This window comes from Chlamydomonas reinhardtii, chromosome 6 (assembly GCF_000002595.2).
Source record: "Chlamydomonas reinhardtii strain CC-503 cw92 mt+ chromosome 6, whole genome shotgun sequence".
NCBI lineage: Eukaryota > Viridiplantae > Chlorophyta > Chlorophyceae > Chlamydomonadales > Chlamydomonadaceae > Chlamydomonas > Chlamydomonas reinhardtii.
In genome coordinates this window covers 8,453,792-8,470,450 of record NC_057009.1, presented here as the reverse complement: position 1 = coordinate 8,470,450, position 16,659 = coordinate 8,453,792, and the positions used below count along the sequence as shown (strand labels likewise).

The 16,659-nt window shown below is 66.5% G+C and overlaps 3 protein-coding genes across 4 annotated transcripts; 2 read left to right on the top strand and 1 right to left on the bottom strand.

The window, feature by feature from the left end:
- The first annotated feature begins 1,297 nt into the window (after positions 1 to 1,297).
- Positions 1,298 to 4,375, top strand: CHLRE_06g307500v5 (uncharacterized protein). The gene is made up of 5 exons (XM_001691171.2): positions 1,298 to 1,624; positions 1,725 to 1,816; positions 2,051 to 2,334; positions 2,543 to 2,926; positions 3,217 to 4,375. The coding sequence occupies exons 1-5, from the start codon at positions 1,377 to 1,379 to the stop codon at positions 3,538 to 3,540; spliced, it is 1,332 nt and encodes a 443-aa protein (XP_001691223.1). The 5' UTR covers positions 1,298 to 1,376; the 3' UTR covers positions 3,541 to 4,375.
- Positions 4,376 to 4,843: 468 nt separating this feature from the next.
- On the bottom strand, positions 4,844 to 11,455 carry CHLRE_06g307450v5 (uncharacterized protein). Its single transcript, XM_043063734.1, has 11 exons — positions 10,975 to 11,455; positions 10,408 to 10,508; positions 9,732 to 9,899; positions 9,327 to 9,452; positions 8,747 to 8,871; positions 8,393 to 8,501; positions 7,891 to 8,067; positions 7,318 to 7,609; positions 7,059 to 7,171; positions 6,704 to 6,793; positions 4,844 to 6,459 (listed from the first exon to the last, which is right to left on the bottom strand). The coding sequence occupies exons 1-11, from the start codon at positions 11,210 to 11,212 to the stop codon at positions 5,422 to 5,424; spliced, it is 2,577 nt and encodes an 858-aa protein (XP_042924440.1). The 5' UTR covers positions 11,213 to 11,455; the 3' UTR covers positions 4,844 to 5,421.
- Positions 11,456 to 11,575: 120 nt separating this feature from the next.
- On the top strand, positions 11,576 to 16,549 carry CHLRE_06g307400v5 (uncharacterized protein). Of its 2 annotated transcripts, XM_043063732.1 has the most exons (11): positions 11,576 to 11,780; positions 11,955 to 12,166; positions 12,466 to 12,520; positions 12,785 to 12,931; positions 13,222 to 13,305; positions 13,586 to 13,698; positions 13,858 to 13,906; positions 14,175 to 14,258; positions 14,313 to 14,468; positions 14,824 to 14,961; positions 15,288 to 16,549. In XM_043063732.1, the coding sequence occupies exons 1-11, from the start codon at positions 11,676 to 11,678 to the stop codon at positions 15,417 to 15,419; spliced, it is 1,275 nt and encodes a 424-aa protein (XP_042924439.1). In that variant the 5' UTR covers positions 11,576 to 11,675; the 3' UTR covers positions 15,420 to 16,549. The 2 variants fall into 2 exon arrangements, with proteins under 2 accessions (XP_042924439.1, XP_042924438.1); XM_043063733.1 differs by lacking the exon at positions 14,313 to 14,468.
- Positions 16,550 to 16,659: the final 110 nt, after the last annotated feature.

Here is a 16,659-nt window from a genome sequence, read left to right as displayed (position 1 = left end):
CACGACCCCACACCCGCATACCCCCAGCACCCCCTATCCATAGCGGCACAGCCCCCTTGAACCGTGTCATGGATGCGGATTACAATTGAAGGGACAACCCGACAAGCGGGGGCACGCCGTACCCACGCCGCGAAGGGCCATCTGCGACCCAGAGAAACAACACCCGCCCCCGGGTTGGCTGCCGACCTTCATAGTGTGACGCACATGAGTCGAAGCCAAGCCGAAGCCCGCCAAAGCCCCACCGCCACGTAACACCCCTCATCTCGTATAGGTCTTTTGGCGGCAGCACCAACGCACAACAAGGCGCGACAGGCCAGAGGTCTGCCGACATCCCCATCAAACGCAAGCACCACACATTTTCTCGTCGGCGTCACAGACGCGCAATGTCTTGGCCCGGAGGCCCATGTCCTGAAACGTCGGTGCCGAGGCACCACAAAGGGAAACCGAGCCGGAAACTGACCAAACCACCAGTACACCACAACACCTCGCCACGGGCACACCGCCAGCCACCCGCCCCACCAGCGAACTAGACCGACCCGACAAACAGGCACGCGCGCGCCCGGAGGCGAACAGGCGCACCAGCCGCCCGGGCGCCCGGGCAACAGCCGCCCAGGCACTCACAACCCGACACCCGGGACTACCCGACCAGCGTCATCTGCTGCCTAACGGTCCCTGAACCGCCATGCTACGAACGGCACCCGCAACCTAACTATCTGCTGAGCCAGCAAGGCCGCCGGTGGAGACGACAGCGGGCCAGGCGGCACGAGGAGAGGCGCACAGGGCTGCGTGCATGGCCAAACCCTCAGTTGGGAAATTCGGACAGGAAGCAGTGAATGGGGCACAGTACTATACTAGGGGAAACGATAACGTGATCTCAGGGGCGTGGGGGGGGGGCTAGAAGGGAAGGGGCGCTGTAACTGGATTGCGTGGTGTGCGCGGTGCATTCTTCGCACACCTCGGCAGCAGCCCGGCCCCGCGTTCCCTGGCCTAGTGACGCCGGTTGCCACCAGCAACCAAATGCCATGCATGCGGCCAGTATGCGCATGCGTCGCCCCCGCGGCCGAGCTGCACGCACATGCCGACCGAAAGGAAATGGGTGTTGCGCGTCAGAGCGGGTTTGAACAAGTGATTTCTTCGCTCCGCCATGCACAGCAAGCTAGCTAAGCTGGATGTATTAGGGGCTTGGTTTGTTCATTTGCACCTCTCCAACACGTACGACCTCCAACCCTCCTACAATTGCCCATGCGCCGGGTTTTATAGGTCGCCGGTGCGTATGATGGGCTGCAGTAACAACATTCTTCTCGTGGTTGTGTGTTAAACGTGCACAGTTAAATACATTACATATCTCGTTGACACTACAAACCAGCGATAGAAGGATGGCCCTTGCTCAGAAGATGAACGTGCCTGTGGCCGCTAAGGCCCAGGGCATTGTCGCTCCCGCTGTGCGCCCTATGGCCGCGGCTCGCCGTGTGCGCAGCAGCATCCGCGCGCAGGCCAGCCAGGCCCTGACTGTGTCGCAGAGCAAGGCGGTCGCTCCCAGCAACGGTGCTCCCGCCCCTCTTGCTCAAGTGGAGGAGGTCGACATTGCTCGCCACATGAACGACCGCCATGCCCACATCCTGCGGTGAGTTATCGGCGAGGGTTATCCGGTTGAAGTTCGCGAATCTGGAGCCGGCATGTGAAAAGCAATTTCGTGCGCGCTGACTTGGGTTCGCTTATGGCAGGTACTTCCCCACCGCGCTGGGCGTCGATGACTTCATGGCCCGCACTGAGATTGTCCTGGGTGGCTTCGGCTTCACCGGCGACAACACCATCGGTGAGAGGCGTAGGAGGGTTTGGCGAAGTTTCGTTGTAACCTGAATTCTGACGCTCATATTTGGCGCTCACATTGCTCATGAATACAATGCATGCTGTATCAAGGGGTTCCAGCGCCAATCGAGCTGGTCTGGGGTTCCCGCGCTTGTGGCCTTGCCACTTCTCCTCTTCGGCTCCCCGCTGACGGGACCTCGCCCGCCCTTGCCTGCTGCTTCCTTCCTTCCTCCCTCCACAGCCATGACCAACCTGTGCCGTGATGAGGTCACCCAGGTGGTGAAGGACAAGATCGAGGCCGCCTTCGGCTCCTCGTTCAACACCAACGGTCTGGGCGCCGTCCTGACCTGCGGTGTGACCGGCATGAAGGCCGGCCTGTCCCACTCGCCCGTGTGCGCCGGCGGCCGCGAGCGCTACGTGTTCTTCGCCTTCCCCCACATCGCCATCAACTCTGAGGGCGAGGTTGGCGCCATCTCCCGCCCCGGCCGCCCGAAGATGTCGTGCGCCTGCGGTGCCCTGCAGAAGGTGAGAGCGCTGCTGGCACCTGCTGCGTTGCTGCCACCTGCTTTGCACTGCGGGTTTGGAAGCGAGAGCGTTGGGAAGCAATTGGGATGGACACTATCACAACTACAGCAGCTGCAGCGAATCCAACCACAGCCCGCTGCCTTCCTCGCCCGCCCCCGCTCACTCGGACCCCCCCCTCTCTCTGCTCCTGTCCTCTCCTCCCCCGCAGTGCCTGGTCGAGCTGAAGGCTGAGGGCGTGGACGCCGCCGTGCGCGCGCCCGGCCTGCACGACCCCATTGAGCCCGAGTACAGCATCCTGAAGCAGCGCCTGGCCCGCCGCATCCGCTACGAGAAGCTGGACCCCCAGCTGATGGACCTGCCCTCGCTCACCGCCCTGGCCGAGCGCACCATCTCCGACGACCTGGAGTACCTGATTGAGAAGGCCGTCAACCCCGCCACCTCCGACTACGCCGTCATCACCGGCGTGGAGATCCACAACTGGGCCGCGCACCTGGAGGAGGGCGGCGACCCGTCCATGGAGTTCATTGCGCCCACCAAGGCCTACGTGGTGGTCAACGGCGTCAAGACCCACCTGGACCTCATGATGGTGCCGGTGAGTGGGCTTCTTGAGGGGGGGACGGCGGGAGGGCTGGATTGCGTTGGGTGTACAGGAGGGCTGGGTGGTCTGGGCGCTGCCTTGATTGGTGCTGTGTTGCTTCTTGGAGGGAGGGCGACAGGGTTGCGCTTCGGTGCCAGCACCGGAAGAAAAGGCGGCGTGGCGGGCCCTGACAAGGTTCGTAGGTACGGCAAGGACTCAACAGCAGGAGCCTTGCACACCTGCTGGACACAAGCATGTCGCTGACGCATTTCCTCCTCTCCCTCCCTCGCCCTCGGCCCTCGCAGCCCATGTCGTTCCGCCAGCTGCAGCTGATGGCCGCGCGCTCCCTGGCCGACGTGCCCCCCGGCGACATCTGCGCCGGCCAGCGCGGCAGCGTGCTGCAGGAGATCCCCTACGGCTACCTGGAGAAGCGCATGGGCGGTGCCGCCACCACCGGCACCGTGGGCCGCGCCGCCAACCCCGTCAACCTGCAGATCGCCGCCGAGTGGCCCTCGTGGCAGAGCCGGATCCGCCGCGACAACAACGCCGCGCCCTACACCCTGCACCAGCTGGAGCGCGACATGTCCGCCCCCACCATGGACTCGCCCGAGCTCGCCAACATGAACTAAGCGCATCGCCCGAGAGTTTGCAGCCTGGCGAGCTTGCTAGCTACCGCTAGCGAGCTTGCGGGTGCGTGCTAGCTGCCGGAGCTTGGCGAGGGCAGCTGCGTTCGTGCGCTCGATTTTCAGGGCTTACTGTGTTGCGTGGCGGTGATGATGGTGTGGTAGTACTTTCGAACGGTTTCGAGGGAGGGCACAGCGGGCTGCGGCGGTGCCGTGCGGTTGGACGCCTCTGTCTGCCACACTCGCATTCAGTGGCGCAGCAGGCGGTGGCGGCTCTCATGGCCCCGGCCCGCCTGCAGCCGCGCCTGCGGTAGTGTTGGAGAGGTATCCGGGAATCAGCAGCAGCGAAGGGTCTCCCTGAGCGCTTTCACTGCTTGGGAGCTGCGGCGCGCGGCTCGCCCACGCATGAGTTGACATTGGGAGGGCTGCTCTTAATCGGAGCTTGTGAAGCACAGGGGTCATTGTCTACGTCGCAGCATCACTGCACATCGCATTGCGTTGCGGATGTGCCTGACTGGATTTGCGTTTGACTCGATGACTTGATGACACGAATCACATAGCCATGACACACCAAGAGCTAGCATGACTGGATGGAGTGACCCCCATAGCTAGAGACATTGACGGATGAGAGCATCTCGAGCTCAACACAGCAGGAGTGGAGTGGGAGCACGGTCAGGCGGTTTTGCTACATGTAGGCCTGCCGTGTTTGCATCTGAATGTATATTGTGCGCTGTGTGGGAGGAACCCCAACAGCAGAGCGTTGCGTGCGGCGTATTGGAGGTGATCGCCTCGACGCCAAGAGAAGAAGGCGCGGAGCAGGCGGCTGTAACAACAGAAATGAATCTGATGCGACCAAGCCTGGGAGGGAAGGGTCATGAATCGAGTACGGACTCGAGTCGGTGTAGGCGTGTAGACTTCATTCCATCACGACCACCTACAGCGAGACTCGAAGTGGTCTTAAATGAAGGGCTTTGCGTAGTGCGCGCACGACCCTTTGAACACCAACCCTCCCACCCCACCCACCCAGCTCGCATGAAACGGCAAATACCACTATGGCTCCAGTACAAGGCGCCGGAGCACATGTACCAGGATTGTTTCGGGTTGCCCATATTGCAGAGTGGTAGGTCGACATCTTACGGCATGCAAACCGCCTACACCTGCCCATGTGACGGCTTTCACAGGGCGCCGCCCGCCGGTGCGTATGGAGGGATGGCGCGCGCTCTGGTGGCGGTCCTGCCGGTGGCCAGTGGCCGCTCAGCCGACGAGCGCCAGGCCACTGCTGCTCCCACCGTGCGGCGTGTGCGCCCTACGGCCACGGTGGTTACCGTATCGGGCTATCAAGTCAGGCCTGAATGTCAAGAGTCGCATCCACCATCGTCGCCCTCGCTGTGCCCCCTATGGCCGCGGCTCGCCGTGGGCACAGCAGCGGCCGCACGCAGGCCAGCCTGGCCCTGACTGTGCCCGTGTGTCGCAGAGCAAGGCGGGCGCTCCCAGCAACGGTGCTGCTGCCCTCAGGCGTCTGGCCCAAGTCACCACGTGGTACAGGTAGAGCAGGTGACGCTGCACGTCAGAAGGACATGCCACTTGTTACAGGCGCACTCTCCCGTCGGCCTGGACGTCCGGGCTCTACAACGGGGACTGGCACAGTACCCCACACACGTTTGTTCACCACGCCGCGCGGCAGCAATGAATGCTGAGGCCCTCAAGTTCCCATCCCTCAATGCACCACACACGCCTGCTCACCCGCAACCCCCAACAACGACCTCGCACAAACGCCCGCTCCTCGGACCTCCACCTCCCACGCCGTCCCCCGTTCCCCCTTCCCCTCCCTTGCCCCCCTGCACCTTCTGCACCCCTTCTCCACCACCACCACCAACGCCGCCTCCTCTACTTCTTGCGCGCGCCGCCGCGCTCCTTGAGTCCCAGGTTGAGCACCACGTCGGGGCTGACGTTGTAGTGCGCCAGGCTGAGCTCGTCGCGCATGAAGCCCACGCCGTCGCGCGCCAGCTTCTGCTTGTTGGCGGGCAGCTCCAGCACCGCCGCCAGCCGCTGCTTGAACTCCGCCACCGAGTCCGTCAGGCTGCCCACCTCCACCTCCAGCAGCTGGCCAATGAGCTTCTCGTTGCCCTCCACCTCCGGCGCCAGCACCTTGACGCGGCCGGGGCCCGGGAAGCGCGCCAGGAACTCCTCCTCTGGCTGCAGGACGAAGTCGCCCGCCACACGCGCCCGCTTGGCCTCCGGCTGGTCCTCGGCGGGCAGCGGCGGCGCGTCATGGCGCGGCGGCAGGGGCGGGCCGCCGCCGCCGCCGCCACTGGCGCCGGGGGGCGGCGGCGGCGGCATGCCACCCGGCCCGCCACCGGGCATGGGCTGGCGCGGCGGGCCGCCCATGGGGCCGCCCATGCCCATCGGCCCGCCCATGGGGCCGCCCATGCCCATTGGACCGCCCATGCCCATCCCCATCGGTGGCCGCATGCCCATGCCCATCCCCATCCCCATGGGGCCGCCCATTCCCATCGGGCCGCCCATGGGACCGCCGTAGCCCATGCCCATGGGACCGCCCATAGGACCGCCCATGGGGCCGCCCATGCCCATCGGGCCGCCCATGCCCATGGGTGGCCGCATGCCCATGCCCATGCCCATCGGCCCCGACGGACCCATACCCATGCCCATCGGCGGCCGCATGCCGCCGGGCGGCGGCGGCGGCGCCATGGCGCCGCCAGGCCGCGCCGCCGGGCCTGCTGACAGCGGCTGGGGGATGGACGAGGCGCCTGCCGGGGCGCCGGAGCGCTCCGCCAGGTCGGCCCGGTTGTCGGAGATGGCGCGGACCTGGTTCTGCAGCGCGTCGCCGCCGGTGGTGGAGCCGTCCCAGGCCACGGGTCGGCCGGCGCCCGAGGTCATCTTGTCCTTGATCTCGTCACGCACCGCCTGGAGGGCAGGCAGCAGCAACACGTGAGGCAGCGGGGCAGGGCACGCACGAGGCAGCGCTACAAACGGCGTTGGAATGGCTCCTCCCAAGGGATCGGAGGGCTGAGCTACCACCCCCACAGCCCCGCTTGTCTGCCCCGCTGGTCGTCCGCCCGCGCCCAGCACTCAGCACATAGGCCCGGTACGTGCGCGCGCACACGAACACGCAGACACGCACACCCTCCACCCTCCGCCCTCCGCGCACCTGCTGCAGCTCCTCCTCCGTGGAGCCGAAGATGTCGGGGCGGGAGGTGGCCAGCCCCACCAGGTTGCGGGTGATCTCATCATCCGTGGCCTGCGGGGGTGGCCGTGTGCGGGTGTGCGGGTAAAAGGGTTAGGAAGAGGTGTTGAGCGTGCAGCGCCTGAGCGGGTACCCGTCTCGCCAGGCTAAGGGTCTGGGTCCCGGTAAAACTGGACTTGGGATTCGACTGCTCTCACTTTGCACCAGCGCCGCCCGCCCTGCCGTTAACCCGCCGCGCCGCAACGGCCCAGGCCGCCCGCCTCCGCCCCGCCATCCCACTCGCCCACCCCACCACCTGCCCCCCAGCCCCCCTGCCCACCTTGGTTGTCTCCTTGATCTTGGACAGCATGATGTCGCGCTGCTCCTTCCAGCGCGGGTCAATCAGGCTGATGCGCATGTGCTCGGCCATCTCGGAGATGGGGATGAGCTCGCCTGCGCGGTGGCAGGGAACGGTGGCAGGGGGAGAACTTGGTTAGCATGACGCCCATGTCAACCATGTGCCGCCCATGTCAACCATGTGCCGCTCACGTCAAACCACATGCGGGCAGACGCGCGTGTCGGCCGCCCCACGCCCCTACCGGTGATGGGCGACACCACGAACTTGTTGGGGTCGTAGGCGCGGCCGGCGTGCACCGCCGCGCTGCGGGCCGCCGCGCGCTGGTAGTTCTTCACCACGCGCCTGGGCGCGCCGTCCTCCTCCTCCTCGTCCATGTCCATGCCCTCGTCCTCCACGCCCGGCGGCGGCTCGGGGGCGGCGTTGGCGCCCGCCGGCTCGCCGCCGCCGGCGGCCGCGGCGGCTGCGCGCGCCTCCTGCGCCGCGGCCTCGGCCACCAGCGCCTTCTCCTCCTCGTCCATCTCCATGTCCGCCTCCTGTGGGGCCGGGGTTGGGTAAGGGAGAAGGGGGCGGTGTGATGGGGGTGGCCCTGGGCGGACGACGGGGCCGGTGGCATCCGCGCCAGTCTCGTGCCCTTTTCTTTACCTTCCCGCCAACCTGCCAGCCCCAACTCTGCACCCCTCGCAAACACCTCCCCCCCCCCACGCCCTGCCCCCCTCCCAACGTTCCCACGCCCCGCCACCCGACGCGGCCCGCCTCCCCACGCTCCACGGCCCGCCTCCGCACGCCCCCCCCCACCGCGGCTCCCCCCCCCCACCTTGGCGCTCTGCGCCGCCGCCTCCTCCGCCTGCTGTAGGTTGAGCGCCTCCAGCGCCTCGCGGCTCTTGTTCATGGCGATCACGTCGCGCAGCGTCAGCGGCGGCGGCAGCTCGGGGTCCTCCTCCTCCGTGAAGTTGATGGTCTCAACCACCACGAAGTCGTGCCAGTCGATGGCCTGTCGGGTCGGATCGCAGTGTGTCATGTCGCGGCGTGTCGGGTCGGGTCGGGTCGCGGCGTGCCATGTCATGTCATGTCGGTGCGTGTGTGTCCGCAGCGGGTTGTTGGGCCGGATTTGGTATGGGCGGATACATGGGCAGCCGGCCTGCACCCATGTGGTGCCCTGGCCCCATCCTGCGCCTCATCCCAACGGCCCAGCGCCACAGGACCGCCCTGTGGTGCAGCCTTGTCCACACCCCCTCTGGAGCTGCCGCCACCCCAGCCCCTGACGCGACTCACACGCCACAGCGCACAGCCCCTGCCCCGCCGCGGCCCCCCCGCACCTGCACCGCCTGCCGCTCCCGCTCGGCCTCGTCAGCCGCCTCCTGCGCCTCGCGCTCCTTGTGGCGCTCCCACTCCATGCGGCGCAGGCAGCGGTCCAGCAGCGCAGGCCTACCCGGGGGCAAGGTAAAGGGGAGTTGATAAAGGCCGGGTGGGTGGGGCCGACAGCGTGCGTGCGTGCGCACTCTCATCCGACTGGCCTTGCAGCACGGCGCAAGCAGCACTCACCTCCACCTCCCGCCTTCCCCTCTGCCCCTCCCTGCTCTCCAGCCCCCTCCCTCCCTGCCTCCTTCCCTCCCGGCCCTTCCTCCCTGCCTCCCCCTCCTCCCTCCCACCCTGCCTCCCTCCGCCCCCACCTGTCCTCCACGTCCTTGGCCAGCCGCTCCTTGAGCCCCTTGTCCGGCATCATGACGCGGCTGTAGGCGTCCGCCAGCGCCGTGAAGAACGCAAACAGGCTGTGCGTGGGCTTCAGGAAGTTGAACTGTGCGTGTGTGTGTGAGTAGTGGGTTGGGGTTGGGGGGAGGCACGGAGGGAGGCGGGCGGAGGGTGAGGGAGGGACAGGACGGCACGGGGCAGGGTTGGGCAGGGTGACGGCGGCGGACAGGCTGCTGTGCTGGTGGCGTGTACCGTGGGAGCGCCGGGGCCTGGAGCGCCGGCTTCTGCGCGCCAGGCCCAGTCCAAGTCCTTCCCGGCTGACCTCTTCCCCCGTGCCCCGCCCCGCCCCGCTCCATTCCTCCGGATGCCACGAGCCGCATCGGTCCCATCTCCCTCCCCCTTACCGCAGTCGCCCTGCTGCCCCAACCCCAGTTGCCCCAGCCAGAGTGCCCCGCCTCTACCCCACCACCACCCCCGCCCTTATCCCTTCCCCCTTCCCTCCCCGGCGCTCCCCAGGGTGCCTCTCCCCCCCCCCAAACCCCCCAAACCCCTCAACCCCACCTGCGGGTTGGTGTGCTCGCGGCTGGACAGCCCCGCCAGGAAGGCCTTGCCGTTGCGTGCCACGAACTGCGCCGTGAGCTTGATCACGTCCAGGTCCACGGCCGTCAGGCCCTCGGGCACGTGGACCTGCAGGGGGGGGCAGGCGGCAGGAGGGTGGGGGATGAGCGCGTGTGCGTGTGGTGTTGGCAGTGTGGGCAGCGGAGGCCGTGGAGTGTGCTTTGCGCCGATGCTGACCTCACGCTCTGCGCTGAAGTTGGAAGCAACAGCCCTTTTTGCCATCCTTACACCTGATGAACTCTCCCACCCAGTAGGCAACTCCTCCGCTCACGCTCCACTTTCCTCCCGCTGCCTCCCACCCCATCCCACAACAGCCCACCCACCCCCACCTCCGCCCCCTCCCCCTACCGTGTACAGCTCGTCCAGCGGCTTCTCCAGCGGCCGCACTGTGGCCTTGGGCGGCAGCACCACCGGCACGGCCACCGGCGCGGCGGCGGTGGGCGCGGTGGCCCCCGCGGCGGCACCGGGCGCGGCGCCGTCCTTGGCCGCGCCGCCCTCCTCCGAGAAGTCCTTGATCTGTGTGTGTGTGTGGGGGGGGGGGGGGGCCGAGTGAGTGAGAGCGATAACGCGTGTGGGGTAGCAACCGTGGCGTGCGTGACCACTCCAGGATGTCTGCAGGTGGAAAGCCAGTCGTTGTGCGCCGCCCCCGCTGGTGTGGTGGCGGCAGTGTCGCCGCTCGCCCCTGTGAGCTGTGCCCCCCTCCCCGAGTCCCTGCCCCTAGGCACCGCTAGGGACCGCATCGCCAAGCCGCACACCGCTTCCAGGTGCCACCGCCCTGCCCCCGACCCCATGTAGCAGCGAGAGCTCTTGGACGGCGCCGGTGAGCTATTGGTCCCACCGCCCTGCCGCGGACCCGTGTGTGTCCCCGACCCGGCTGCGGCCCCGCCTGTTGCGCCCGGGTCCGGCGTTGCAGCGCCCGCACATGCCCCTGCCCCATGCTCCTCGACACCTGCGTCCCGCCTCGTCCACCACCCTCCAGTCCACACGGCCAACACGGTGCCTCCCCCCTGTTGGCCGTCCTCACCCGCATGCGGTAGTAGGCATGGTAGGGGTCGGTGGGGACCAGAAAGTTGAATTTGACGTTGTTCTTCTCATTTGAAAGAATGCGCTTCTCGAACTCCGAACCTGGGCGCAGAGAGAGCGGGAGATGCATTGCCAGGTAGGGGTAAGAAGGAATGTTAGAGGATTGACATTATGTGCAGCCCCAAACGCCTGGATTTGCGGGCGCATACGCGCGTGCGCCCCAAGGTCGGGCAAGGCACGGCCCCGTGCCTGTCGCTGTGGCGTTTGGGTGGCGCGCACCCGCCGCAACCCCACCAGCACTTGAGCGGCCCTTCAGCTTGGCGCTATGCGCCAGCGCCCCTGCTACATCCTCGCGCGTATGCGCCCATGCCTAGCTGTGCGGGTTGCGCCTTGGGGCTGAGACGCTGGACAAAAGGATGACGCGCCACGTCGACCCCCCACGCCAGCACACCCACCCCACCCCCGAGCTCCCGCGAGCCCCCCAGCCCCGCGCGCAGCCCCGCAAGCGCATGCAAGCCCCACTACGGCCTCCTTGGCCCTCCTGCTAGCCTTAGCGCCGGCTGCGCACCGTTCTTCGACACGAACTGCGCTGTTTTGTCGATAATGGCGCGGATGTCCGGCGGCGGTAGGATAACGCCAACTGCCTTCGTGTGAGTAATGACCTTTTTCAGTCCCTCGAGGTCCGGGATGTAGGTCGACGAGCCGCTGCCAACTCCTCCTGCTGCCACGATGTCGGTGGAGTGGGGCACCGAGCGGGCCTCCCCCACGGCCACAATGGCCCCTTCATTTGGCTCCTCGGTCGTCATAGCCCCAAGCTTTCCTGGGCGAAAGCCTGGGGCCTCAGTAGGAAAAGCAGGCTGCTAGGCACGCACAGGCCTCCAAAGTTGGTGCTATGGAACTCGTATGCACGTACGTAAGAGTTGGGCGCTAGCAGATGCGTCGAAGTGCCTAAAAACGTCCTCAGTCGCGAGGATCGTTCACTACTGCGGGCGCAGCCTACGCTTTGCAATCACGGACAACTGAAGGTGTGCAGATAATGAAAGAGTGACATACATAAACAGGTGTATTGTGTCAGGCCCCGCATTGTCTGCGACCGAATGGCCACACCGGTCCATCATCGGCACTGTTCTGTTTTGCCGCTTCAAATTAACTGTTTATGCGAGTGATCTATTTAAAGGAACAAGAACCCCTCGGGCCCCATACCAGCACGGTGCGGGGTCGGGGGCAGAATTGCAGAGTCAGCCGCTTGCGCACACACTCGCTGACACAATGGTATCCAAAGTTCTCTTGTCCACTGGAATAGCTGTGCTAGGGTGGCTCACAATTAGCAAACTCCGCCGAGCAAGCCGGAGCGGGCAGCGGCGGGCGCGGAAGGTGAGTGTTGGGTTTGGGTGCAGCGTCGGGGGACGCACGCACACGCATACGGTATGCGGCCCAGCCCGGGTTGCCACCCCACGCGCAGCCCCTACACCGCTGTCTTCGCCGCCTCGCACCATCCCACACCGCACCGCACCACAACGATGACACACCAACGCATCAAACATGCAGGTCCGGCGGCCGGAAGCATTGCAGTCCTCGGAGCCTGACGAAATCTCGGTGGTGTGCTACAACCTGCTTGCCGACGTGTATGCCACGCCCAAGCGCTACCCCTACGTGCGGCCCGAGTGGCTGGCGTGGCCGCACCGTTGGGCGGCGCTGCAGCAGCAGCTGGCCAGCTTCGGAGCCGACGTCATCTGCCTGCAGGAGGTGGAGCCGGCCAGGTGGGGCGTGGGTGAGGCATGTGTCGGGGGTGACGTAGTTTGCTCCAGCCCCAACTGGGGTTTTGGGTGTTTTGGGTGTGTGAAGTGCGTGTGAGGGTTGTGTTGGGGGTAGCGTGCCGCCGACCTGTGGTCCTCGCAGATGCTGGGGGGCTTGCCAGGATGGTCAGCGGGCTGCGGGTGTGGGCCGGGTAGCTCCGGTTGGGCGCGACGGACACTCATATTCAGCACACACACACGCGGACGCGTCTCCCCCTGTCTCCCCTTCCTAGCACACGCGTCCGTACTATCACCCGTCACAGGTGGCAGGAGATTGTGTCCAGTCCTGCCCTGGCGGGGTACACGGGTCTGCTGCAGGTGCGGGTGCGGGTGCGGGTGTAGATGCGGCGGGTGGGGTCGGTCCCGGCCAACAGGCTCGAAAGACGGGGGGGGGCAAGGGGCCTGTATAGCGGCTGCAGATTGTGTGCATGCGGCCCACAGGGTCTCAAGGCAAACAGTCTGTGTTAACTCAGGATTGGGATGCAGTCGGGTGACTCGGGCGCGCGCGGCACAATACACCGCAAGGCACACGCCTCCCTTGGCTGGCGGCTGAGCCGCATGTGTGCGTGCGCGTGTGTACAGGACCGCGGGCGCGGCTCCGACGCCGCCCCTGTAATCACCAACGCGCTGCTGTGGCGGCCCGACAAGCTGGGCCTGGTGTGGAGCGAGAGCCGCAGCCGGGCGTTGCTGGCGGCCTTCGTCTTCTGGGACGGGGTGGGGCAGCAGCAGGTAAGGCGGCGGCGGCGGCGGCGTGGGAAGTGGGAGGCTCTCGCCGGCAGCATTGAAATATCGGTATGGTGGGGAATGCTGAAGGCATCGGTGCCGTGCCTAGGGTTGCGGCAGCTGGCTTTCTGCAGCAACCGGGGACTTTGGGGTTGTGTTGGGCCGGCTTAGGACAGCGCTTTGCCGGCGTCTGCCCAGCTGCCGTTGTCGGGTTCTCAGGTTCGTCTGGCATTGGAAACGGTTGTCTCCTGCCTTGGCCTCCCTCACACCCCTCATCACGCCTGCCACCTCCGCAGCTGTTGTATGTTGCCAACCTGCACTTGGAGGGCTCGCCCTACCGCCCCAACGACCGCATCAGCCAGACACGCTCAGCGTTGCAGGTGCGCGGCGCTTGTGCTCAAAGTTACTTTGAACCAGCCCTCTGGGGGCGAAAATTGCTACTAGGGGCTACTAGGGTCCTCTACTGCTCGACGCCTGGTGTGAGCTGGCGAGGATCCGGGTCACAAGGGTGGAGCCGTTAAGCCGTCCAGTTTATAATTGTGTCCTCGGACCCAACAAGCTCCCACATACCAATTCTCATGCCCCAGTCCGCCTGCCTGCCTGCCCGCCCTCCCGCACCTCACACCCGTCCACCCGCACCCCCTCACCCCCACCCCCCAGCGGCTGGAGGCGCACCAACTGTCGCACGGGCTGAGCCCCGGCGACGCGGCGGTGGTGGTGTGCGGCGACTTCAACAGCGGGCGGCACGAGACCGTGTGCAGCTTCCTACACAGGTGGAGGCTGGGTACAGCGGGAGAGGGAGGCAGGCAGGCAGGCAGGCAGCACAGGGCCAGCCCGTGTGTGCACGGCATCCCTATCCGGCGCTATCCAGTCTGGTATCGTGTCCGTTACACACCTTCGTGAGATCACGCAACTGTTGAAACCTGCAACAGGGGGCGGTTGGAGGGCGGCACCACGGAACCCCACCTGCCGCAAGTGGAGGTGAGCGCGGTGGGCGGTGAAATTGAGGGCGGTAGCAGGCGGCGGGCACTGTGCACTGTGGGCGTGGTCAAGCCCGCTGCCCTGCCCTCCTGCCCTGTCCTCCTTCTACTCAGTCGATCAGCGACACGAACTCCCACTCTTCTACATGCGAACCCACCACCTGTTTGATACACACACATACACCTCATTATACCGACGTTTGCGCTCTCTGGCACATATCCACACACACACACGCGCGCGTCTCGCCCCCGCCCCGTCCCCGGTCCAGGTGACCAAGACCACCATCGCGCACCCCTACGCGCTCCACGAGGCCTACAGCAGTGGCGGCGTGGAGCTGCCCTTCACGCGAAAGGTGCAGAGCGCGGGCGGCCCAGGGACTGCGGACATGGCCCTGCGCTGGCCGCAGCACGTGTGCCGTACGCCGCTGCTGCTGCGCCTGATGGAGGCGGTGTGGCACCGGCCCTGGGCGGGCGGGGGTGCCGCGGCGGCGGCGGCGGCAGCTGGCGGGCGTTGGTGGCTGCGGCGGCGGGGGAGACGCATTTGCGCCTGGCGCGGGCCGCGGGTGTGTGCGGGCTGTGCGGGCTGCTGCTGTGTGCTGGTCTGTGCAGTGACAGTAGCGCAGCAGCAGTGACGGCAGCGGCAGCCGCGTAGGGCAGTCGGCGCCGCCCCGCCAGCCGCACACATGCTGCCAGCCGCTCATGCGCCGCCGGCCGCATACCCCCCTGCACCCCCGCCCACGCCCCCACACCCGCCTTAGCACCTGCCTCAAGGTCCCCCGCGCTGCCACCTCCCTGCTCACCCCATTGCATGGTCTGGTATAGCTTGGGCTGGTACTTACACACACACCCCACAGACACCCCACATACACCCCACATACACCCCACACACACATACGCCCCTCTCCACTGCTGCTGCAGGTTCCCTCCCTGGCCTCCAGCCTGGACTTCATCTGGGCCAGCTGCAACCTGGAGGTGACGGCGCTGTACGTGCCGGTGGAGGCGCGGCACCAGGGCCTCATCGCGCACCAGGCGCTGCCCAATCAGCACTACCCCTCGGTGAGGGTCGGGGGGAGGGAGGAGGGGGCTGGGGAGGTAGGGCCGGAGGCCTGCGGAGGAAGGGCCGGGGAGGGGCTGGGGCGTGGGAGGTGGGGACTTAGGGAGCACACGCGGCTAGTGGACACGGACTGCAGCTGTTGCTGCCCTGTGCTATCCGACACCTCCGTCGCCCATCCAGCCAGCTATCCGCCGGTATGGCCCGTGCATCCATCACTGCCGCTGCCAGTCACGTACGTCCCTGCCCCCGCCCGCCCTCCCGTCCACCCCCGCGTCTTCATTAATCATGTATGAAACTCCACCCCCCCGCCCTCCACCGCTGTGCTCAGGACCACCTGCCCATCGGCGCCGTGTTGAAGCTCAAACACTTTTACGTGGAGGCGTTCGGGGACGCGCACCCGCCGCAGCCACCAGCGCCCGGGGACCCGCCGCAGGCCATCCAGGACTTCGAAGGGCTGTAGCAGCGGGAAGAGGTTAGCCAGGGGGTAGCGGCATGGTGTGGGAGGGCGCAGCTGCAGGCTGCAGCTGCAGAGACATAATCCGGGACCGGGTGCCGCGGGGGTGTGGCCGCAGCAGCGGGATGGGTGCGAAGGGCCTTGGTATGGATCACTGATTGGTGCTGGGATTACTGGGATGAATTGCTACTACCGCATTTGCGCATGTTGCAATGCACGGTGTCGAAACCTTACACACGTGTGCATGGACGCACACCCGGGACGGCCGTGCTGGCGGGCCCACACCTGCCGCCTGTGGGGGTCTGCCGCGTCACCACGTGGCGGGGGGCGCAGGCGCCCCCCCCCCCCAAAGCGGCGGCCTGCAGCGCGCAGGCTGCACGACAACACGTCGCAATGAGCTGAGCGCTGACTAGCGTGCGCTGCAGGTGGTGGCTAGGAGGTGCCGTTTTGTCGTTACAGGCGTCTGTTGTTGGCGACGGTGCCGCAGTGAGGATGACTACGCGTGTCGACCGCTTGAATTTAAGGAAATTGAATGTCTTTTGGGGGTGGTGGCGGGGGGGCCAGAGTGGCAGACGGGAGCGAAGATGTACTTAGGATTGGGTGCAGGCGGAGACGGATGCTGTTACGGCATGGTGCGGACCCGCTCACAGGGCCCTGGGCGCGCGCCCCATCCCCGCATGTGGCGAGCGGCGGTGGCGGGTGTACGGACTGGTCTGTGCTGAGCTGTGCTGATGTGCAGGCTAAGGACTACCTCTGGGGCGCAACTGTCTGCGGGAGGTGATGGTTCGCCATCTTGCCTGGGGGCAATCTAGGGTGACGCCCCGCGGGTGCACCCACGCACGGCAAGACACGCCTGTGTGCTGGAAGGCGGCCAATGCGGTAATGCGATGCTTTGGTGCAGTTGGGGCATCGGGACGGGTCCGCCGGGAAGCTCAGGCCGGCAGGTGTAGCCGTGTGGAGGAGAGGATGCTGTGTGTGCGCAAGGCCCATGCTGGTGTTCCCGGTGCCGCAGGCCGCCGCACCAGTAGCATCTGTGGTCAGTGGGCCCTGCCTTGGGCCCAGGCTGCAGGGAGCCACGCAGGAAGCCCAGATTGCAAGAGGCTGGGCGCTGCATGTCTGAGTAACAGGATTTCTGACCTGGTGTGCGGGCGGGGGGGCGGGGGGGCGGGGGCGGGGGGGGCTGCGCCTGGAGCCATGGCAGTAAGATCGGGCTCGGGGACTCGGGGAGGGTGGGTCTGGTCGGCAT

Excerpts from the sequence above, each read along its gene's own strand:
- CHLRE_06g307500v5 (XM_001691171.2), top strand. The coding sequence starts at position 1,377 with ATGGCCCTTGCTCAGAAGATGAACGTGCCTGTGGCCGCTAAGGCCCAG. Across the intron at positions 1,817-2,050 it reads CACCGGCGACAACACCATCG|CCATGACCAACCTGTGCCGT; the intron begins GTGAGAGGCGTA and ends CTCCCTCCACAG. Across the intron at positions 2,335-2,542 it reads CCTGCGGTGCCCTGCAGAAG|TGCCTGGTCGAGCTGAAGGC; the intron begins GTGAGAGCGCTG and ends CCTCCCCCGCAG.
- CHLRE_06g307450v5 (XM_043063734.1), bottom strand. The coding sequence starts at position 11,212 with ATGACGACCGAGGAGCCAAATGAAGGGGCCATTGTGGCCGTGGGGGAG. Across the intron at positions 8,872-9,326 it reads GCGAGCACACCAACCCGCAG|TTCAACTTCCTGAAGCCCAC; the intron begins GTGGGGTTGAGG and ends ACACACGCACAG. Across the intron at positions 8,502-8,746 it reads GCCAAGGACGTGGAGGACAG|GCCTGCGCTGCTGGACCGCT; the intron begins GTGGGGGCGGAG and ends GCCCCCGGGTAG.
- CHLRE_06g307400v5 (XM_043063732.1), top strand. The coding sequence starts at position 11,676 with ATGGTATCCAAAGTTCTCTTGTCCACTGGAATAGCTGTGCTAGGGTGG. Across the intron at positions 12,167-12,465 it reads CAGGAGGTGGAGCCGGCCAG|GTGGCAGGAGATTGTGTCCA; the intron begins GTGGGGCGTGGG and ends CACCCGTCACAG. Across the intron at positions 13,699-13,857 it reads GTGTGCAGCTTCCTACACAG|GGGGCGGTTGGAGGGCGGCA; the intron begins GTGGAGGCTGGG and ends AACCTGCAACAG.